Source organism: Leishmania mexicana, chromosome 24 (genome assembly GCF_000234665.1).
Source record: "Leishmania mexicana MHOM/GT/2001/U1103 complete genome, chromosome 24".
In the NCBI taxonomy this organism is placed as follows: domain Eukaryota; phylum Euglenozoa; class Kinetoplastea; order Trypanosomatida; family Trypanosomatidae; genus Leishmania; species Leishmania mexicana.
Window position 1 is genome coordinate 454,808 of NC_018328.1, and position 22,519 is coordinate 477,326.

General features: G+C 57.4%; 8 protein-coding genes across 8 annotated transcripts; all 8 read left to right on the forward strand.

The window, feature by feature from the left end:
• Positions 1-506: 506 nt before the first annotated feature.
• LMXM_24_1280 (amastin-like surface protein-like protein) lies at positions 507-1,070 on the forward strand (the record flags this gene model as incomplete). The annotated part of the gene is made up of 1 exon (XM_003875893.1): positions 507-1,070. One exon carries the CDS (start codon positions 507-509, stop codon positions 1,068-1,070), a length of 564 nt encoding a protein of 187 aa, XP_003875942.1.
• Positions 1,071-4,427: 3,357 nt separating this feature from the next.
• Positions 4,428-8,573, forward strand: LMXM_24_1290 (conserved hypothetical protein; the record flags this gene model as incomplete). Its single annotated transcript, XM_003875894.1, has 1 exon — positions 4,428-8,573. The coding sequence occupies one exon, from the start codon at positions 4,428-4,430 to the stop codon at positions 8,571-8,573; it is 4,146 nt and encodes a 1,381-aa protein (XP_003875943.1).
• Positions 8,574-9,596: 1,023 nt separating this feature from the next.
• On the forward strand, positions 9,597-12,023 carry LMXM_24_1300 (putative DNAJ-domain protein; the record flags this gene model as incomplete). The annotated part of the gene is made up of 1 exon (XM_003875895.1): positions 9,597-12,023. The coding sequence occupies one exon, from the start codon at positions 9,597-9,599 to the stop codon at positions 12,021-12,023; it is 2,427 nt and encodes an 808-aa protein (XP_003875944.1).
• A 4,156-nt stretch (positions 12,024-16,179) lies between these two features.
• On the forward strand, positions 16,180-16,944 carry LMXM_24_1310 (conserved hypothetical protein; the record flags this gene model as incomplete). Its single annotated transcript, XM_003875896.1, has 1 exon — positions 16,180-16,944. The coding sequence occupies one exon, from the start codon at positions 16,180-16,182 to the stop codon at positions 16,942-16,944; it is 765 nt and encodes a 254-aa protein (XP_003875945.1).
• Positions 16,945-17,193: 249 nt separating this feature from the next.
• LMXM_24_1315 (peptidyl-prolyl cis-trans isomerase-like protein) lies at positions 17,194-17,922 on the forward strand (the record flags this gene model as incomplete). Its single annotated transcript, XM_003875897.1, has 1 exon — positions 17,194-17,922. One exon carries the CDS (start codon positions 17,194-17,196, stop codon positions 17,920-17,922), a length of 729 nt encoding a protein of 242 aa, XP_003875946.1.
• A 551-nt stretch (positions 17,923-18,473) lies between these two features.
• Positions 18,474-18,806, forward strand: LMXM_24_1320 (conserved hypothetical protein; the record flags this gene model as incomplete). The annotated part of the gene is made up of 1 exon (XM_003875898.1): positions 18,474-18,806. The coding sequence occupies one exon, from the start codon at positions 18,474-18,476 to the stop codon at positions 18,804-18,806; it is 333 nt and encodes a 110-aa protein (XP_003875947.1).
• A 291-nt stretch (positions 18,807-19,097) lies between these two features.
• On the forward strand, positions 19,098-19,355 carry LMXM_24_1330 (conserved hypothetical protein; the record flags this gene model as incomplete). The annotated part of the gene is made up of 1 exon (XM_003875899.1): positions 19,098-19,355. The coding sequence occupies one exon, from the start codon at positions 19,098-19,100 to the stop codon at positions 19,353-19,355; it is 258 nt and encodes an 85-aa protein (XP_003875948.1).
• Positions 19,356-19,789: 434 nt separating this feature from the next.
• Positions 19,790-22,450, forward strand: LMXM_24_1340 (putative translation initiation factor IF-2; the record flags this gene model as incomplete). The annotated part of the gene is made up of 1 exon (XM_003875900.1): positions 19,790-22,450. One exon carries the CDS (start codon positions 19,790-19,792, stop codon positions 22,448-22,450), a length of 2,661 nt encoding a protein of 886 aa, XP_003875949.1.
• Positions 22,451-22,519: the final 69 nt, after the last annotated feature.

Genomic DNA, 22,519 nt, shown 5'->3' on the forward strand with positions numbered 1-22,519 from the left:
TGATGTGTGCCTGTAACGCCGCACCCCTCTTGCCCCCTCGACTCTTACGTTCCTCCCGCGGTGCCGCAGTGAATATGAGGAGCTGAACGAATGAACAGCCGAGAAGCCCCGACTCATCCTCGGCAGATCAGCTGACGCTTCTCCGCGTGTCGTTACGACCTCTGCAGTCCATTAAAGTGCAATGCACCCTTCCCCACACTCGTCTATCCACCTCCCCAACCTGCCCCGTCGCCTTCGCCTTTGCCTGTTTCACAACAAACCCCACCCCCTACCATGCAATCAACACTCTCTGGGGCGTCCCCCTCCCTCCTTGATACTCCACCAGCACGCTGCTAACTCACACTTTAAGCGCTACCACAGCTCTTCACCTCTACTGCCCTCTTTTTCTCTCCTGCTACCCCCCTGTTCATTTATACCGACCTCCCCCGACAAGTGGATTCGCCTTGCGAACACCCCGCTTCCCAATTTCCAGACTCGACACCTACGGCCACCGCACACACACCAAGATGCCCGCCTGCCTCGCCTACTACACCGGCGCGATGGCCTTCGCGATCATCCACTTCTTCGCCTGGGCCTTCGCCTTCGTCGCCACCCCTACCGCGCAGTTCCAGACACCTGGCCACGGCTGCTACACCATGTGGGGCTACCGCAAGTTCTGCGGCGACGTGCCGTACGACCTGACCGGGGACGCCGCCTTTGGCTGCGCGCGCCGCACCTCCACGATGCGTTGCGCTGCTGCCTTCGGCGTCATGGCGTCCGCGTTCGGCTTCGCCGGCCTCATAACCGCCATCATCCTCAACACACAGATTCAGATCCCCACCATTGTCCCCTTCGTGCTCGTCGCCGTCTGCATCCCGTGCACCATGATCTCCTGGGCCTGCGTCGCCAGCGTCTACAACTTGACCATGTGCGGTGACCGCTTTGGCAGCAAGTACCCCTACACCGCCGGCTTCGCGCTGATGGTCGCGTCCTGGGGCCTGGACATTATCGCCGTGGCCATACTCGCCTGCACTAACTGGACGCGCCCGCCGAAGGAGGAGGAGGAGGACGCCGCTGCTGCCAAGCACTAGTGTATCCGAGCGCGTCAACACCGCACCGGCTTTGTCCATCTGCTGCCGCGGTTGAAATCCAAGGTCAGCGCTTGTTGTAAAGGCGCGTAGTGGGATGCGGTGGTTGGTTCGACTGAGGAGACTTTGTTAGCTGAGTATGTTTGTTTGATGGTCGATGTGCAATGGAACCGGGACTGGTGTCGGGCGCATTGGCTCCGATATTATGGGATGTCCAGTCCCCCCCCGCTCCTCCACTCCCCCTCACTCACCGTTGTCGCGTTCCTTCTCTCTCGCGCGCCTTTCTCATCGAGTGTGTATGTGTGTTGCACTGTGTCCCGTGTGCCCCACCCTCCGCTCTCCTTCTTCCTGGGCCTTTCTGTGTCCAACTGGTGCTGGTGGTACAGTGTTCATGTGAAAAAAAAAAAGCGGCACACAGTCTCATATTCGGAGATACGGAACGCTGGTGAGGCGTGCTGCCACGCACGCACACACACACACACACACACACGCAGAGACTCCAGGAATGCACACACACCCAGTGCCCCTGCCGCTGCTCTTTGTTTTCTGGAAAAAAAAGGTGAAATGGCGCACACGCAGTGAGAAGACTACGACCAAGCGACACCGCCACCAACAAAAAAAAAAAGAAACGCCTCACCTATCTTTCTCCGTCTCCTCTTCCCCTGTTCCAGCACCACCGCGAATCACTGTCTTTTGATTTTCTTGTCTAACTGGCCCTCTAGTGGTCCATGTTTTCTTCTGCGTACCTCCCCCATCCCCCATCCCCCTCCCTCACCCTACCACCCCACCCCCTTCTCTTACCAAGCTCGGTGACTCTGTTGTATACCCCCTTCCCTTGTCTGTTCGTTTTTTTGTTTTAATATCGGTGTGTGTGTGTGTGTGTGTGTGTCTTTCCCCCTCTCGGATGTTCCGCCTCTTTTTTTCGGAACGTAACCGTTTCTCTGACTTTTTTTTTCGCGCTCTCTCGCCCCGCACACGCACACTTCTACGGTAGGGCGATGCCCACAGGGGAGTACCACATACACTGTGCTTCAGGATGATGAAGATGAAGAAAGGGAGGGGGAGGGAAGAAAACGGAGACAGGAGGAATCTGGATGACGTGGAGGAAAGAGAAGGGGGTTGTCTCATTGTTTCCGCCCCCCCCCCTCCTCCTCCTACTCTCCTGCNCCCCCCCCTTGCTCCTTCAGCCAACCAACCAACCAACCACCACCGTTCTCCATCCTGCCCCATCACGCGCTGTAGCCCCATTCCAACGCCCCCTAGAATAAAGAAGAGAAAACGCAAGGTAGGGGAATGAGAGAAGTACTCTTTGCCTGTCTATGTGTCCCCTCTCTTTTCTCATCTATGGTGTGTGTGTGTGTATGTATGTGTGTGTGATGAGGCAGAGGTCTCTCTGCCTCCCTATTCCTTTGCCTTTCCCTTTTCTCGATGTTGTTGTTCCCCTTCCACCTCCCCAACTCTAAATTCTCATCGCCGTACATTTGACTGACACAGCAAAGAAAAACCTCCAAAGCGTGCACGTGTGCAAGGTCAACTCTTGGCCCCCCCCCCCTCCCTCCACCTCCACGTACTCAGCCGCAGGCAGACGCCCACTGACACACGCACACATAACGTGTGTACGTGTATGGCTTCGGCCTCTCTCTTTCCCTCACTGCCAAACTGCCCCCTTCCCCGCCTTTCACAGGCTTCAGATGAGAGTGAGAGGCGGAGGCGAGTAACGCAGCGGTGAAAAGAAAATGGACGTGTGTGCGGGGAGGGAGGAGGGGAGGAGAGGCTGGCGCACGAACTGCCCCACCCCCACATTGGTGCATGGCATCCACTTGTGCCACTGTGGATGTGTGGAATAACAGTGCACATCCACACACACGCACGCACTCCTTCATCTTTTTTCTCAGGCGGGTGTCTCTTGCCGTTTGGTGTTACGGCTCCGTTTATAATTCATGCCCGCGTATTGGCCTCTTGTACTTCGTCGGCTGCTCGCCTTTCGCTCTCTTCACTTCTTACTCTCTACACCGGTCGCTTCGCTCACAGTACAGGGGAGACCCTCTTGGCGACCCCCCACCCACCCCATTCCGGGGGAGGGGGGTAGACAGGGCCGGCACCGCACGCATCTTCCCTTAGCCGGCAAAATACCAGAGCAGTACTGCCCACTGGGCTGCACACTACAGCCTAACGCACGTGGCACCATCTACGTCATGGATCACATCCGCCGTATTGGCTACCCGCACCTGGTGGCCTACGCGAAGGCTGGTGATCTTCTACTGCCACTACCGACGAGTCTATTTCCACATCGACGCGCGGTGCATGTGGCGGCACCTCTCCTTCGTGACACCCCATCGAGTGCAGCGGCAGCGCGATCGCAGATACTGGGTCTCGAAGGTGCCCATCCTGGTGTTTGTGGAGCCGCGTAGGCTGAGGACAGCCGGGCAGCGCGAACCGTATCGTGTGGGACGGCACCACCCTCGCCGTGTCCGCAGTTGAGCGAGAGAATCTAGCGCTGATAGTGGGAGGTACGTTTCTGGAAGAGCCGCCTGAGTTCTTCTGGGTTGGCACCTCGTCATGCAAGGCATCGACGTTGTGGCCCCGTACTGCGCGACGTGCCGATGTGCCACTGCACTCGAATGAGAATCTCGTACCCGGCAACACCTCCAGACGCAAGGAGTGGCAGGTCCCAGGCCAACCGCGCTATCAGGGGAGGGGAGGGCATGTCCAACGTGACGGGCGCGTTTTTTTGTTGCGTGGGTTTTTTTTCCGCCTGTGTGTGTGTGCGGTGGATTTTCATTTTTTTTGTGTGGTCATCGACGCGGGACGCCGTGGCATGTGTCGTGTTCTGCTGTCTTCGTCGTGGTGACGTGCCAGCCACCGCAGGCACGGCCATGATACCTTTTTGAGGCTGTGTGTGTGTGCTGCCCCGGGCACCCACGAACGAGTCGTGGTTGGGGCGGTATGGGGAGGAACACACGTCATTTTCGGCACGCCCTCCCTGTCCGCACAATGCACAGTGCAGTCAAGTGGATGAAGAAAACAACAGCAAAGAAAGACAAGACGACTGCTGTGAAGCCCGGTCACAGATATGCCGGCAACGACTGAGATACTCTTGCGCTGGTAGTCCAGAGGTGGTCCCAGCCATCGATTTCTCTGTTGTGTGTGCCGACGCAGCGCGTACCACCGCATACAAGCCCCCTGCAACTCTCGTCGCGTGGCGCAACTGCTCTGATAGGCGCGTCTTTCACACGGTTCTTTCCCTCTCTTGCTGCTCCCCTCGCTTACGTGGTTCCCCCCTCCCCCCTCCCCCCTCCACGCCCATCAGCCAGTGGCCATCTGCCACTCGCTCCGTGCGGTCCCCTCAGCTGCGGCAAAATGGATTCTTTCTACAGCAATCAGGTGCGTCGGGAAGAAGCGCATGCGCTGCGTGCACAGCTCAGTGCCTTCGTGGATCATCACGAGCACCAGCTCTTCGACGCGCAGCAACGGCTGCGCCACCCAACCGATGCCACGCACTGGAGTCGTCGCCACGATGTCGTGACGGTGCAACTGGCAGACACGCCGTACCACGCTTCATTCGGCGCACATCATCAGCCGCGGCAGCGGCGAGCGTACCAGCAGTCATCGATTGCAGACCTGCTGGGCAGCACAATGGCAAGCACCGATCCGCTTCTCTTTCGCCTTCTCGTCTCTCTTGCGAGCTCGAATGCGGAGATGCAGGCTCTGAGCGACGAGGCGCGTCGCTGCTACGCGCCTCCGCTGGCGCTGGTCGGCGATGGCAACGAGAACTGCTACAAGAGCCGGTCGACCAACAGGGAGAAAGGACTTGGCAGTGACGGGAGCGGCGATGTCCGACGTGGCGGGCACCCGGCGATGAATGCTGGCAGTGGCAACGGTCCGTCGTCGCTGCAACACCAGCAGCTGCGGCGACAACAAGAGCAGGAGGACATTCTTGAGGAAGAGAAGCTGCTGCACTCTACGTGGGCACTGCTGCCTCTGTTACAGGACATCTGGCTGTGGCGGCAACGTGTGCAGGACGTCGTGGCGCACGCGCTCTTCCAGCTGGCAACCATCTACCATGACACTCGCTCCAAAGGAAGCAGAGGCGAGTCGCCCCCGCTCCTCCGTGTGCGACTGACATCTTTCTGGGACACCCTGAGCGACCTTCTTGGGGCGGTCCTCCTTGTTGAGGAAGTTCTTCACCAGAACGCCAGTATTAGAGACGGTGTTGAGGTGATGCAGTGCGTTCTCGCGCAGCAGCAGCTGGATGCCAAGCGAGATGACGTTACGGGCGGCGACGATGACGGAGAAATGATGCGCCTACTGCTGCAGAAGCTGCAGGCAGACATCTTAGATAGTAGCCTGCTCGCCTCCGTGGCCGCGCAGCGCTTCGACCAGCTCTTTGAAGCCTCACTGGCCGCATGTGAGCAGAGGGAGTCGAGAGCGGCAGCTTCCGCGCCCAGCACACAGTGCGATCCCACACCCGCGCGGACTGCAGCGACCCCGCAGCCACCGCCTTTTCGGGAGCACACTTCCCTGTGCAAAGAATTTATCGCCGTCTTGACAGGGCGGTGCGACGACTTTGAGGCCACTCTCTCGTCACCTCGTGCGTTGGAGCACAAGTCGAGCCTTGCCGCTCTCTGCGGACTATGCTACTTGATGAAGGGGCTGTTCCTGAGCCCCCTACCGGCACGCGGTGGTCCCACCGAAGCCCCCACCCCAGTCGCGTCGACAACGGTAAGCAAGCTCGTTACAGCGACGCTAGGGCATGTCAGCAAGCGGGTCGTTGCCTGGCAGTCTGTAGTCCCACTGCTGCAGCTCCAAGGCCTCTATGTGCTGTGCCCACTGCTGTGGTGGCGGCGCGCCTTTCCTGCCGAGCTTTCCGCTGCTCCTGACGCTCTGAAGGACGGTGCTGGCGCGCTGGTCCGCAGAACCGTTGTGGAGGCGTGCCAGACCTCCGGCTCGCAGTTCCTCTCCAGCATCTCCCAGTGGACACAGCAGGTGGATCGCTGGGCCGCGGTCGAGATGCAGTCCTCCCTGCCCATCGACGCACCCCTGTGCCGTTCGTTCATCCAGAGGATGGTGCTTCTTATTCAGCAAGGAGTAGCTCTGTCGCGCAGCGTTCAAGACGGCGTGGTACAGCTCCTTCTGCTCCATCACCACGCGGAGGCGGCGCTGACGGTGTCGATGGTGCACGGTGTTCTGCAAGGCGTGCTGCTCTTGCAGCGCATAGCGGACGCCTACCACAGCAAGATGGGCATCCTTGCCACTGCTCAGGGCGCGCTCGTGCAGTCGATCGTGTATGTCCTCGAGAAGCACCTCTACAACTTGTTCATCCGCACCTGCAGCTCCAGACCAGGCACCGCAGCAGTTCCGACGGCGGTTGCGCAGGAGCAGCTCCTTGCGCTACAAGGTGCCTTGCAGCTTCTTCACAAACCTTTTACATCCGACACCTTGGCGTGCCTTGTGCTTCTGCTGGACGTGGCGCTAAATCGCGAAGAGCTGCACCAAAGCAAGACCTCACCTGCGGTCACAGAGCAGGAGCGGGACGACGCCTTCATCGCGCTGGCACAGCTGAAGGCGATCCTCACCTACCAGCAGACGCTGCCGTGCATCACGAGCGCCTCTTTCCTCTTCTTCCACCGCGAAACCCTGTACCCGCTCTTCCTCAAGTACTGCTACGAGCACACCTTGGCGGCCGTCTCCCTGCCGCAGATCGTGTCTGCCCTGGGCGATTGTCGCCCGCTCATCATGTCCGCCCGGCATGTGAAGAACCCGTCGGAGACGCTCCTGAGCGACTACGTAGAGTTTGTGCGAGACTGTGTCCATCAGGAACTGGTGCAGCCCCTGTGCACCGAGATCGAGAACCAGCTGCGGCTGCGCACGCACGACGCCGTGCTGGGCCAGCCGTACCGCGTACTGCAGCCGTCTGCCGGGGCTGCCGGGCGCGATCTGACCCGCTATACACTGCTGCAGCCATTTCGCTTCTTTGATGAATGGATGCACGTGGCGGCCCAGATCGAGCACTACCTCAGCACGCAGTTCTACAACCTGAACGCCCTCATGCCGAACGACTGGAAAACGTACGAGGAGATGCGCAGTCTCGCCCTTCGCACCTATCACCTGCGCATCGCAGACAGCCACCTGCCGAGCTGCATCCTGGACCAGGGACTGGATGTGCTTGTCATCACGGAGAACATCCAGCAGTTTGTCGCCTACTACACATACAACCTGAATGAGCAGATCTTCATCCAGCGCCCCTCCTTGACTCCGTCGAAGCACCTGCATACCCTCAACACGCGCCACATTGCCAACTCGATCCGTACACACGGCACCGGGGTCATGAACACCGCTGTGAACTACGTGTACAAGTACCTCCTAAAGAAGATGGCCATCCTGTCACACTTCCTGCACGACGACTACGTCCGCTCCCACCTGCTAAAGGACGCGCGGGCGGTGCGGCAGCGCAAGAAGGAGCAGCAGCCCTGCAAGTACCCTGTGGACCAGGCAGAGCAGCTGATCCGCGAGATGGACCGCCTCGGGGTCGCACACGACGGCGTATCGTTCTTGGAGAAGGCTCGACAGCTGATTAATGAGATGGGAAACGCTCTGGGGTTCATGCGCATGATGCGCAGTGGCGGACTGCGTGCGGTAGCGGAGGGAGCGCGCTTCGTACCGCTTCCGACGACGACAGCGACGGAGGCGTCCGCAGCGGCAGGAGTGCCGTTGAGCGCCTACATGGTGCACGGGTCCCGTACCTCGGGGCCACCACGCAAGTCCGACGACAACACAGATGACGAAGAGGAAGAGGCCACACAAGACGGCTCTGGCAACGGAGACAGCGACACGGTGCCGCAGCGCCAACGGAATCTGCGGCGCAGCACCGTCGACGCCGTTTCCAACCTTGACCGGGTAGTGCACAGCATGCTTGAGCAGCTCTCCGACGGCTCCCAGTACTACCCGCTTCTCCTAGACGCCATTGGGCGCCGGCTGCGTCGCTCATCAGCGGAGCGGTATGCTCACTTGCAGCTGTTGTACCTCCTCGTCCCTGCCCTGGCAAATCTCCAGGTGGGCTACACCATCCAGGAGAAGGAAAAACTGCTCAAGAAGCACAAGGAAGAGGGCGTCTTCTCTGACGACGGCTTCGCGGTAGGGACGACGTTCTTGCTCGTCCTCTTTCGCGCTTACGAGTTGTTTGATGACCTTCACTGGTTCGAGAACAAGAAGGCCCAGTACCGCGGGAGGCTCGAGGGGCTGCAGGCGGCGCTTTCCACAGCCACGGCTAGCGGCTCACCAGAGTTCGACAACCTTCACCTCACTTCCTCCACCCTGCACACGTATCTAAAGGAGTACACGGGGCTGGAGAATGCCTTCACCTCCAGCCGGCGCTTCTTCGACACCGCCTCGTCGTCCTCCTCTCCGCCCGCAGCTGCTGCACACCCGACTGCGTCCGATGCCAGCCGTCGTCCCCACGCCCAGGGGGCATCGGATGACGGGGACGAGCAAGAGAGCGGCAAGTAAAAAAAACAATCGGCTCGATTTGCAGAAGTCGCATGAGGGAGGAGTTGGAGGGCCTCTATGTGACTCGCCTCTGCTGCCGGGCGTCCGTTTACGTTGGCTGCTGTATTCGTATGATTTTACCGCCATCCTACCTCTTCTCCTCACCCCACCCCCACCCTTGCCCACAGTCCCCTCCCGCATACCGTCATGGACATCGTGTGGTGCACAAGGTGGGGAGGGGGTGGAGTAGGGAGACGACAAAGGTGGAGGACGCGGCAACCTCTCTCTCTATCGTTACCTTGCGTCTCGGTGCGTGTGTGTGTGTGTGACCTTATGTGCACGGTGAAACGAAAAACAGCAGGAGACGTTCGTTTATGGTTGAACGGGGGTTGACAGTTGTGAGTCAGTCAGCCAATATCCCCCCCCCCGGCTCCACGCCTCCTCCACCCGTGTGTCCGCTGCCGCGCTGTTGATGTGGGCTTTGTCCAGTGCTTACCCCCCACCACCACCCCCTCACACTCCCGTCCTTTCTCTTCTTCACGATGGACCCTCCTGTTTTGACACACACAAGAATGTCCTGGCAGTCTGCCAACCCAGCACCACACCAACTCTGCTATCCTTGTGTCCTGCGTAGCCTTCCTTGACAGAGGGGCAGCACCACCCACGGCAGAAGAGGGTGGAGGAGGAGGAGCGAGTGTGGCGGCATGGTGAAGTACGCACACACGCGTAAAACTCAGCCTCTACGCCAATCAAAACGCCTCCTCGGTCCCTCTCCACCCCCACCCACCCCACCCACACACACACAGCTCACTGCTGCGTGCGCGCGTTATCCCCGTGGTGGTGTGTTTGGCGAGGGGGAGGGCAACGTGGGGAAGAGGTAGAGAACGACAGAGATACAGAAACAGAGGTGGGGCAGTCGTGCCTCGCGGTGTACCGGACGCGCGGATTGTGTGTGCGTGTTCTCAGTTGAAGGAGAAGGCGGTTCGCACGAACAAAACCCAACGAAAAAGAAATCTGCACCCCACCCCGTCTCTGCGCGCTTCCATGCTGCGACGAAACCACCCATGGCGCGCCATGACACCTCGCCAGGCGCTGCGCGTGCTGTCCCTGTCCCCCACAGCTGACCTTACGCCGGCATCCATCAAGAAGGCGTACATCCGGCAAACACTGCAGTGCCACCCCGACCTGCATCCGAGCAACCCCAATGCTACCGAAAACTTTCGCAACCTCTCAGACGCCTTTCGCGTGGCACTCAAGGCGCTGGAGGCACAGCGGGGCGGCGGGTCCGCGGCGGGGCGCCGCAGCACCACCAGCGGTGCCGTCGATCTTTACGACCCGCAGGAAGCGCTGGAGTCGCTGCGGCAGGCGATGATCGCCTACCACAGACATCAGCAGTCGAGCGAGGCGCCATCCACGTCCTCGTCGTCCTCCCCACCGTACGGAAAGCCGGAGAGCCACGCCGCTGGCGCTTTCTTCACGCCGACGCTGGAGGACGTGTCATCTGTTTGTCAGCGGGAGGCTGTTGCGATGCGCCGTGTGCACACTTTCTGCGCTGAACTTCCCGCGGTGTTGTGCGGCAGCCACTCCGCGGCCCTCTTCGAGGCCGTCACTTTCTTTCACACACGCTATGTGGAGTCGATGTCGGCGTGCGTCATGCGATTCGCACAGAATCTGCCCATCATTGTGCGCCGTGTTGTGAAGCAGCGCCGTAAGTACGTAGACAACGGGTACTTGGCGGTGGCGCAAGGCATCGGCACCGGATCTCGGCCGCGCGGGCAGCGCATTGAAGACATGGCCATGAAGCCGCTGGTGTTGATGGGTGCACTCATCTTTGACCTGCCGGAAGGGGCTTCAAATGAGCGACGGCAGTGCCTCGGCGAAGATACGGTGGCGAGCGGCGCCAGCAGGAGCAGCACCTGCGGTGCGCCTCGCCCTGCCGACGTTCGCGTCTCAGACGAGCTGAAGTGTATCATCTATCCTGCGGACAGCATTGCTGATATCACAGCAAAACTCGGCAAGTGGGAAGCGGCCAGCTTTGACCGACTGAAGCTGGAGCTGGCGATCGTGGACGTGAACCGACTGATGTCGGCTATGCTGGGGCTGCAGGACGAGGAAAGCAGCGGTCGCTCCGAGGCGCACCTCACCGTGGAGCCGCACCTGAGCGAGAGCAGCGCCGCTGCGGCGATGGTGTTGCGCACACTCCAGAAGCTTGCCGGCGATCTGTGTTGTCACTTCGACGCTGCCGTCGACAGCGGCGCCGTTACCGAGGCGGTGGTGGAGGCGATGCGCCTCCAGGACAGTTTCGACACACCAGCCAGCGTGCAGGACGATATAGCGGCGCAGTCTCTGGAGACGCCGACATTAGTCGCACAGTGCCAGCAGCTAGCGGAACTGGCGTGTCCAACCATTCGTGGCAACATCGTCCTCACCTGGAAAGCCGTCGCGACGGACGACCTGGTGAAAGATGACGGCGAGCTGGCAGACGCCACACCGGCGCCGATGCCGTTGGTGGACACGTCTCAAACACACAGCGCTGGGAAGGAGAAAGAGGGCGGCAAAGACACACCGCCCTTTCTCGTGGGGCGTCACCTGACGTGCTCTACCGCTGAGACGCTCTTCTTCTCCGTGTCCGTGACGCTGACGAGAGATCTACATGCGTTCCTACTGCGTCTGCGCGGCGCACTGAAGAGGGTTGTGCAGTCCACCAATCAGTCGAAGCGCGCGCTCTTTGAGCTGCTGCCACTGCGCGAGAGCATTGTGAAGGAGGAGTTCACTCGCATAGCCTCCGACGACGACGCCGACACGTCACCCTTCCGCTACCGTGGCCCTGCTAACTGCTTTCCACGCATCTGCAACATGGACACCCACCGCGAGCACGAGCTGTGGAAGCACCTCTACGTGCACCGCGAGTACGTTGCCCAGCACGCGCCCGCAATGAACCCCCTCAACGTGTTCTACGAGTGCTTTCCTTACGACCCAGACGCACCGGCGCACCGGCCAAGCTTTCTCGACGCGGACGGCAACGTGCGGGCGGGGTGGGTGAGCGGCGGCCCTGACGGCTGCGACAACGTCGTCATCACGGCAACGCAACTCGACGACCCCGCGCACTTCACCGAGTGGCTGGAAGAGGTGGTGGAGCAGTCGTCGCTCAACCGCGAAACAGAGGAAATCCTGGCCAAGGCTGGCGTTGGCTACGTCAGCCGCGACCCCGTCTTGCCGCTAGCTAACTATCTCTCGTTTGTTAAGGCGTTCGCGCAGTCCACCGCGGTGCGCGCCGTGCTGGAGCGCAAGGCCGGTGCACCACACAAGGGCACCGCCACGCCGGATGACATTGGCCTCGCCATCATTGTCTCGCCCTCGCGGTGCGACGTCCGAGACGGTGGTCGTCTTTTCATTCCGTGGTATGTCGACCCTGCAATTCTGCTTGCTCTGCTCGACGACGCCGAGGCCCCGCAGCGACTCGACGTGTAAGCGCTACAGCAGCAGCAGCAGCAGCAGGTGAGGCAAACGAACCCGAGCCTCCAAGAGAGTTGTCCACAGATAAACAGATTCCCAACGGCAAAACAAAGGCGAACACGTCAACACCAGCCAGAAAACCGCCCCCGGCACGCGCTCCCCCGCCACCCCAAGGCGCCCCCTGCCAACCGCCCCAACCCTTCCCCCCAGCCCCGGCCACCTTCCCACCCCCCGCCCCCCTCGCGCCGCCGCCACCCGCGGGGGCCAGGCCCGCCCACCCCCTGGCGCCCCTCCAAAGGGGGCCAACCCCCCGCGCTCCCCGGCTGCCCCACCGCGCCGACGGCGCAGGCGGGCCCCCGCCGAGGGCCCACTCGGCGCGGCGCCACCCACCAAGAGCAACACCCCACCCCAACCCGCCCTCGCCCCTGGCGAACAACCCCCAAAAGGAGAAGCAGCCCAAGCACACCGACAAAGCGCGGCCCCCACCACCCAAAAAAAAACCCGTGGTAGACCCTTTGGCAGTGCCAGGGGTCGTTTGTTACTTTGCGAAACAAGAGGAAAAACCCCCGGGACCCCCCCAGAAGGCATTTCTTTTCAAGCGGCGGCGCCACAATCCAGGCTAGCGGGGCCCACGGCACCGGCCACAGAAAAGGAAACCCGCCTGGCAGCCCCCGCTGGTGGCGCCACAACCCCCCCCCAACAAAAAAAAACGGAAAACAGAACACGCCGACATAGCAACGTGCCAGAAAATGCGGAATCAAACCACCCACCAAAAAAAAGGTGGGGCGCCCACCATCCGGACCCACAAAAAGTCATTCGCTAAGACAAAAGACGCTATTTATGAGTAGGCGTATTTTCCGTCACGAAGCCACGTGCGCCAAAGCCCACCAACAAAAGAGAAGCGAGGCAGGAGCGCGCTTGGCAAGCAAAAAAGCACACTGAGGGAGATCACCCCGAGCATCCTTCCGCCCAAAAACGCCCAGCCCCCAGATCCGTTTGGCATTTCCTAAAAAAGTCATTAACACCAACCCAAAAGCGAAAAAGAGACGGATGAAAAACAGCGCCATGTGCGCCTTACCCTCGCCATACCTCGCCACACCCAAGGACGAGCGGAGGGAAGCGTCCCCAGAAGCGGCGCTGAAAGAAAACACCTTTCAACACGAAAAACGCAACCCCTTCCCCCAGTTTCAAAAGGACAATATGGATCGGAAGAACCCACTGTTTGCCTTAAATGAAAAGCCGGACCAGGCGTTTAACACAGACCCGCGCCATACAACTTGCACCAAAAAGGCGTAGGGGCGTGGAACCCCCCCCCCCCCAATCGCAGGAGCGCGCAGCAACAATAAAAAATCCTAGAAAAAAGCCCCCCCCCGCCGGGTTCATGGCCCAAAATAGGCTCTGGCTTCACTCCCCAATACTTAAACACAGCCCCAGCATCTTTATCACGCGCTGGTTGCCAAACGGGGTCTGGATTTCCCCGAAAGCGTCGCCTTGGAGCGCCCCGTAAAAAAACAGAGGGCCCGGCGCCGGCTAAAGCGAACACAAGCCAGGCCCCCCTGGGGGAGAAAAACGCGTCCCGCGGCCATACGGGCAGTTGGCGAGGCTTCTTTCCACGAGCGCATCGTCTCGATGAACACAATTTCAGCTTGCGCGATCAAAAAAAGCTTTTTAAACCTCCCTTGGTGGCGGGCGGGGCCTCTGTGGCCCCCTTTCTGTTTGGCTTCGCGGGCGAAAAATGGCGTCACCCCACGGTCACGATACAGCGTTTTTTCGCTTCTCTTTTTCTGCTGGTGGCATGGTCCAGCAAAAAAAGGAAGTGGTTTCAAGTGTGAACGCCGTGACGCCCGCGGAAAAACAGCCCTCTAAGATTTTCGAAAAAGGAAACATAATGCGAAAAAAAGGCCCTGGTTTTCCAATTCCCCACAACCCAACCGCTTTCGTGACGGCGCTTTCCTCCACATTTTGTTGTTTGTTCTACGCGCGCGTAAACAAATGATTGTGGGGTTCGGGTGTAAACTGTTTGCCGGTGGGCCGAGCATAAACTTTAACAAAGCCATCGGGCGGGCATACTGTCATTTTGCTGTGGTTTTTGAATCCCCTTTCAGAAATGACGGAAAAGACAGCTTTGCTTGGTTTGTAAAGCTGTTTGTTTCGGTGTTCTCATCGGGAAAATGGTTGGCGCACGGAAGACGACATCGAAACGAGTCTTTGAACACCCCGTCTTCGTTAATTTTGGTCGGGGGGCTTGGGGCGCCGGTGGGTTGTTACCCGCATTTTTGCAGGTATTGGCGGCGCCATTTTCACAGAGCGAGCGCGGTTTATCGAACCCGTATAAGAAGATTCCCAAAAATTTGCGCGCTGGGCTGTCATGAAAACAGGAATTCGCGCGTCGGAGGCTTCTTGTGCTCCTTGTTTGTTCCGCGCATATTTGCAGACACTGTTTCGGGCATTGCTCAACTCGGAAACGTGTTTGGGAGCCATTTCTTTGGTGTGAAAGTCCCAAAGGCCCAGGTTTCTATGGTGAGTAAAATGGGGGCGAAATATAGCTTAAGATTTGTGAATTTTGTAGGTGAATTTCCCTCTTGTGCTCGGCCTCGCATTCCCAAACGCGGTTTGGTGGCGTTTAAAGTGTCAGGTGCTTGTTCTGTTCTGGCGAAACGCGGCCCCAGTTTATTCCTGCCAAATACAAGGCTGTTGCTTGCGGCGACGCTTTGTCGAACCGGCGAAGTGTGGGCGGGGGTCGGGGTGAATTGCCGCCACCGCTGTTGGGAGTCAGGTCCTGGATGGCGCTGGGCGGCGGGGGTGTGTATGGCGGGGTGTGTGCTGGGATGACGGGGCGGTCGTGTTGCCGTGATGCGCGCCACTGCTTTTTTTCGCGGGGAAATGGGGCCTGCAACCGGGGCCGTGTCGGGCGGCGGCTGGGTCTTGTTTGTGGCGGAGTGCGCGGGGGAACAAATGTCCCATTGGGTTTTTTTTTTTTGGGGGGGGGGCGATCTTGAGGTGTGGTGGTGGGGGCATCATGTGGTGAGGAACGGGGGTAATATTTTACCTTGGGAAGATGTAGGTGTTTGAGGGGATGCTAAAGGAGTACTAGATTTGCTGACCTATCGCAGCGTGGGGTGTTCGTTGGCTTTTTCTCCAAAACAGGAGTTGCTTTCAGGTAGGGGACAACGGGGCATTTGCGCCGTCGCCACGGAATCTCCGACGTCAAACCTGCAAAGCCGCATTAACGCCTCCCTCTTCCAATATCTCTGTGAAGTGTCTGACATGTCCAACGCATCTCCGCCTCCGCACGAGGAGGTACCCCGCCCGTCCCCACCGTCGGTACAAACCGTCCACAGTGCTTATCTTTCCATCGCTTCCAGATTATGCGTTGCCTCGGCTTCGCGCTCCGATCAGCAAGGTGAGGGGCGGTTGCCGGTGAAAGGAGCTCGTGAGGTATCGGAGAGAAGCTTACGCGCACAGGAAGGTGTTTCGGTAACTAGGGTAGGACCCTCGGGTAGCGTGTCTTCGCGGGCGCGCACAACCAGAAGAGCTCGCTCACGGGCCTCTCAAAAGGTCAGGGATGGCGCCTCGCTGCAGTGACACTCGCAGTGATTACTCCTGAAAAGAGAAGCTGGTAGGTTAGAATATGTATTGTGCTAGGTGGGTGTTCGAAAACTTGTTGTGGACTCTAACATTTTCCTGTGAGCCAGAGGCTGCAGCATCGCTTTCATAGAGCTTGCCGCTTAGTTTTTTTTCCTTTGAAGAGCACGTGTAAGCCATGTTTGTCGTGCGCTGGGTAGGTGTGAGATGAGGAGGCTCTTCAGTTAACCCAGTTGATTCCGTTTCTCCTGGTTAATGTCAGTGCTTTCGAGGCTGTGATTGGTAGTCGCCCAGGTCCACGTAAGGTGTTTGAAATTGTGGAGAGGGGAGCACAACGGGAGAAATGCCATCCTCAATTACTATCATTCAAGCAGTTACCTTATCGTACAGAACCTGTGGGTACAAGGGATGACGATTCCTCTTCGTAATGCTTGCTGCACAGCCGAAAGACGGATCCTGAGCAGTGGTTCGGTCCATCCCTGGTTCAAGTACCCAGTATACTTGTATACACAACCCGTTTTCTCAACTGACTTTTTTCCACTTCATTCTCAATCATTAACAGGTATTTAGGTACAGCAGAAGAGTGATGCCTCCGCGCAAGTCAGACGCGCAAGTCAGCGTGGTGGAAAAGATCGTCGAGCGACCGTCCGTTCTCGACGTGACGTTGGCAAAGATCGATGTGAACCAATACAACGCTGCCTTCCCTTTCCGGCTTAGGGTCCTTCTGTGTGGGAGGAAGAAGCGCTCCTCGTTTGATGACGCGTGGGAGAAGCTGGTTGCGGAAGTAAAGCTACAGTGCGACAAAGCGAATCCTTTCTGCACTGCCTCTCAGAGCAGCCAGCTTGGGTCGTTGATCATGGACTACGGAGAGTATTTTCTCCAAATTGTGGAAGGTCCAGAAGCCTACGTTTTCCGCTTTGCAGAGGAGATGAAGTCAGTGCCACTCGTCGACACAAACAGCGTGCGCATTCTGTTTCTCGACGACGATGTCCCCAACACTATTTGCGTCGGAATCACCCTGATAGACAAAGTCCCACCCTCATCTTTGGTGGCCAGCTCAGCCGAGAAGAGCACTGAAGAAGTCGCGCAAGGAGTTACACATGACTTATCGTCCATTCTAGAACTTGCTTATCAGGGTAACAGCCAGACGGGAAGGCTGAAGAGCGTGTTTTCTGAGAACGCCAAGGTGAACCACCCAAAGCTGTTCCCCAAAGTCGACATGCTTGAAGCATATATTAATAGCGACAGCTTTTTCACGCTGGGCGAGTTTGTGGACAATTTTTGCAAACCTGCGCATCTGGCCCGCGATGAGGAAATCAATCACCCCGCGGCAGACCCGCTAAAGCACTGATGTAAAAACAGCGCTTTTGCGCTGTCATGCTTTTGATGTACGGAGACAAAGTGAAAGTGAGACACCTGTTCGGGCTCTCCATCGAGTCGTGAAGAGTACCAGTGTTACGATAAAATGAACCCGCGCGGTTTTTGCAAACAGGCAAACACCGATGCATGTGCTGGAGTTGGAAGCCGATGCAAATTTTACTTGGTAGAGAAAGAGTGCAAAGATTGCAGCTAAGTTCCATGCAGGCAGCTATAATATGTTATGATTGCATTGGAGTCTTCTCGGCCTCTATCGACATCTCTCTTTCTTTCTGTTTTCGTGATCGATCAGCGATACTCTGCTTTCCCAGAATCAGAAGGAAGACGACTTGTCGTGTGTCCCGAACCTCAAGTCACAATGCCTCCGAGAAAGGGAATAGCAAAGGCGAAGTTCCACAGTGCTGAGAGTGTTGATGTCGACCTCCAGAACTGTTTATTGCGCATCGATAAGGGCACTGACGTGTATGGGATGTTGGTGATTGAGTTGGACAGTGGCCGCTCTCCCAAGGCGTGCGAGCTAGTTGCTCAAAACATTTCTGCGTCAAACACAACCGACAAGACTCGCGGAAAGCAGGGTGTTTACAAAAACTGCCGTTTTTCGCGCCTGACCAAAGAAGGAATTCAGACTGGCGAAGTTGTTCCGGCTGCCAAACCTATTCCCGCAGCTGAGCTGGAGGGAGAGATAGGTCGCGTGCCGCACTGCTACGGTGCAGTATCGCTGTGTCGCAGCTCGACCTCTTTTGACGGATCACAGTTTTTCATCTGTCTCACCAGAGATTCTATGGAGATCGATCACTTAAACAAGAAGCACGTTTGCTTTGGACGCGTCGTCGAGGGACATGATGTCTTGGCAGCTTTGCAAAGTGATTTGGCTGAATATTCTGGCGACATGGGGGTAGTCCGTAAGGACTGCCCCTATGTGATGGCGGAGCTCAGCTACGCATCGATGTAAAGTAGTTTCATGACTTGAGCTTGCTGGAGGGAAATGCTATCAAACAACGACCAAAAAAAAAACTGATGCTTTTCTTTAGAGAGGGGCCTTTGTCATTTCGTACGCCATAGTGCGTTTGGATGGGCTTCGAAATCTGGTGCTTTTGCATGCGCCTGCACTTGCTGGCGAACGATGCGATTTGCCGCCGCTTGTATTACGGATTAAACTTTTTTATCTCATTCGCCGATGTTCGTGTCTTGTTGTCGGTTTCATTACTGCGTTCCTAAGGTGTATCGGAGAGTGCCTTTTTGATGGCTTCCAAAACGCGATCGGCACATGTGAGCGAGGCGGCATCTTCTGCGCTCACATTGGAGGCTATTACTCATATATGCTCAAGGAGGCTGAGAGATTCTACCGATTCCGATGACAGAATCGCAGCCGAGTACGAGAAAGACCATCTCCTTGAACGGCAGGGGATTATTATCGGACTGCGTCTGATGGAGCGGCTTCTATATCGAGAACCGGTCTTTGGTAGAACCTCTACCGACATTGTCCGCTATGTGGGGTACACAATGTGGAAGGCCATCTTCGGCAAAAAGGTTGACTCGATCAAGGCGATCGATAGCATATATCACTTGTCAGACAACGACTTTCGATGGCTCCAGGGGTTTCCTCAGCTCAAAGGGTCGGACCGCGTCCAGACGCTAGCAAGTTCAGAAGGCGAGGGCTCAAAGGACGGCTACGCCGAGGAGCCAGTCGGCCCTGTATCGCATAGAGATGTTCTCCTGTACACGGTTGGTATTATCAAGGGTGCCACGCATCCTCTGCTGGACGAAAGTAGCCTCGCTGTGACGGGAACGCATACGAAAGAGGGCGAAACCTTTTTCACTCTTGATTTTAGGTAAGGAGTGACGTTTTTTTTTGTCAGTGCTTTGCCGTGTGATATACTGGGAATTTGAACACAAAAAATCAGATGTGTTGTAGCTACCTCAAGCAGGCTCCTCTGGCAGGGATCAGAATAAGAGGATCAGCTGTGCACAACCGTTGCCGCGCGGGCAGTCATCATCTTTAATCAACTTCTCTCTCTTCTCATTCTACACCTCATTTCTCATCCATCACCTTCAACTTCACCACTTTAGCTCGAAGTAGTTTGTCCTAGTCTCTCAGTGCAACTCACTATGTTTCGCGGGGCGAAGATGAGCTGTGTGGCTGCGACAAACACCGGAACATGGATGCAGCGCCGCGCGGCGTCATTGCGGTCGGAGAAGCCGTGCACTACGCTTGCCGACAAGATTGTGCGTGGGCCGCCAAAGTCGGTGTTCTACACGCACCCTAGCTACGTGATGTCCCGTGATAAGATGCTTCATACGATCTGGGTGGACATTGGCATCTTTCACACGTGCGCGTATGTGCTGTTCCCCTTTTTTTTCGTTGCCTACTTTTTCAAGGCGTGAGCAGATCGCGGGAGCGGAAACCACGACTCTCTGTGAGGCGGTGGGACGCGAGTGTGTCACATGAATTGTCGGAAGAAAAAGTAGTTTCAGTCATCAAACTTCTCTTATACACTTACTACTTTTTTCTTTTGCTTCGAGCGGTTTAGTGCACTTGTAGGTTCTCTGTAGGAAACGAAAAAGTATCATTATTCTCTTGAAAGAGCCCAGGCGTACGGCTTGCGAGGCATGCTTGCTCACGCAACGTGCTATCACATCTCAATGCACAGTTAGGCAGGCAAGACTTGGCTGGTACTCCACGCCGCTGGAGTACTACTGCAAAATGCCACGTGCCGCCTCACAGTACTTCCAGCCATCTCCGGCATACCATCTCTCTGCTCCTCCGCTTTTCATCAACAACAAAAAATCCCTTCGTGTTCAAAACCTGTAGATATTTAATGCGACGCCGCGCTACCTGCTACTTCCATGCAACAGGAGTTGCTCTGCACACGCGCCGAGATGGCGCCCTGTTTCTACTGCCGTCAGTATTAGACTCCAAGACATTTGCCAAGCTGGCAAACCGCCAAGGAGCAAAACTGGAACTTCAGCTTTACGAGGAGATGACGAGAGCCTCACCACACCTACACTCCCGTGCCTTTCTCGACCAGGCGAAGGAGCAGGCAAGAGAACTATGCTCGCCACTCACTACGCTGCAAAGGGAGGAGGTCGAGTCCACTATGGCGCAGAAGTACAAGCTCACAGATGATCGACTTGTCACCTGCTTAGTTCCCTACCAGCTCGGGGCCAACATCCTCCTCTCCCGTCTACCTCCCAAGGTCAGGGAGGAATCTCTCCGGGAATTGAAGTCTGAAGAAGCAGCCAGGCAGAGTGGGTCTCCTCCTGGACCGAACAAATGGATCCAATGGTATGAAGCCGACGTTTACGTCTCAACCGGCAAGAAGTACTTGAAGCGCATCAGCACCCGTCGACAGCGTCGCATTCCTGTCTTTGCTGTCATGGGACATGTAAATCACGGCAAGACTGCCTTACTCGATGCCTTGCAGGGGTCGCGCATCGGTGCTGTAGAGCCTCATCACATCACGCAGTCCATTCGGGCGTTCACGATACAAAGGCCAGGCGGCGACAACGATCTCTTTACCTTTATCGACACTCCGGGGCACCACATTTTTGTCGAAACTCGGTTTCACGTGCAGCTGATAGCTGACGTCATCGCGTTGGTCATCTCGGTTGCCGAAGGGATCGGAAGTCAAACTCACGAGACGATCAAGGTCGCCCTCAACGTTGACAAGCCGGTGATCGTAGTCTTGAACAAGCTTGATCTCTTGTCCGACGCGCTCACTGCCGAGAAGGCAGTGCGGCGCATCCTAGGAGAGCTGTACTATATGGGGCTCGACGTGCACCTGTTGCAAAGGGAGAAGGATGTTGAGGCGTTGGCGACCAAGGCGTCGACCGCTTGTTGCAGTAGCCGCGGCAGCAGTCTCACAGATTTGCGTCCGCAAGCTGAATACTTTGCACCAATGAAGACGGTCGATCCGGAGTATAAAGGCAGCAAGCGGCACCCACAAGTGCACCTGCTCCGCAAAAGCTACGGTGTGTGTGTCTCTGCTGAAACCGGAGCTCATATTCCCCTCCTGTGGCGCGTTCTGCAGCTTTGTCGAGATTGTGCACCCCCAACATGTCTCAGCAATTCCGTTGGGCACACCGAACACAACGCCGCCGTTCAAGCCGTCGTGTTGGAGTCTTCCAAGCACCTGTTCGATGAAGAGGGCTTTCGATTGAACCGCAAGCGCCAGCAGATCCAGCGGAGCATCGATCTGAAGCAGGAGAAACGCTCAAAGGTGTTTGAGCAACGAAGTCCTCGGTCGCGGCTCAACTCCTCATACAACAGCGGCAAAACGCAGTCCACACGGCAGAATCGGACCAGCTCGTCGTCCCTGGTAATCACGGCCATCGTCCAGGAGGGCGTTCTAACTGAGGGAATGCACTTTATCGCCGATCAGGCGGAGGGTCAGGTACACGCATTGGTCGACTACTGGGGCAATCGTGTTGAGAAGGCGTACCCCGGGATGGCCGTTACGCTTATCGACAAGAACAGCATGAGCGGGTGCCCCGGCGCCGGAATCCATGTGCTGTCCATGACGGACCTCGCTTCGCGCGTGCGCGTTCAAGCGTATCGCCAACGGCTGCAGTGGTACGCTGAGATTTTTACGACAAAGCTGCACTACCTCCGCCCACGGGGGATGGACGTGTCTTTCGCTCATCTGGGTGACTACGGTCAACTCGGCATCACCGACTCGCTTGAATGCCAACTGCTGTACGGACCGCCGCAAAAGCCCTCCGAGGAGCAGAGGGGACCGGAGGCGCTACCCCCAGGGGCCTCGGCGAGCGATGAGTCCATTGGCGCGTACCTCGCGGCGAGGAATCGAGAGTCTGAATCAAACGCTCTCCAAGCTTCCTCGGTGGGGTCTGTTGCACTCCCGGACGGCGCAACGAAGCGCTTGACGCAGGGAATCATGAGCGAAGACGATGAAGAGGTGCTCAAGGCTACGTGGCAGAGTGCGCAGCTGCAGCGGCAGATCACATCCCAAAAGGAATACGAGGAGCACGTTGCACAGTGTGTCCAGGTGGGTGTCTTAATCAAGGTAGATTCATGGCACACCGCCCGCATGCTACACCGCGAAATCTCTCGTCTCGGCACGCGCAAGGTTTATTTTCAAGTCGTCGGCGCGCGTTTCGGGCCTCTGCAGGTGAGCGACATCATTTACTTCATGCAGGCGGTGAAGGTCATTGTGTGCTTCCGTACGCCTCTTTCTGCGTCCAGCGACCTGGACAGCTACATCGAGAACGCCAACGTGTGGGTGCTCCAGACCGATCACTTCTCCGACGTGGTTCTCTTCATGAAGTGGTGCGCGGTGGCGATGCACAAGGAGAAGGTGCTCGATGAAATTGACGGCGACGAGTCGGGCCCTCGTCCTCGAATTGTTGTGGACTCGAAGAAGCCGGAGGCGGACAGCGGGGGTCCGAAGGGATCTAAGTCGCAGAGGCAAAGGCTTCTCCTGTACGATGACGACGACGATGACGAGTTTTGGAGCACGTAGACTCGATTCCTCTGGTCGTCTCTGGAAGTATTATGCGTGCTGCTTGCATTGTTGAAAGGGAGTGGGCTG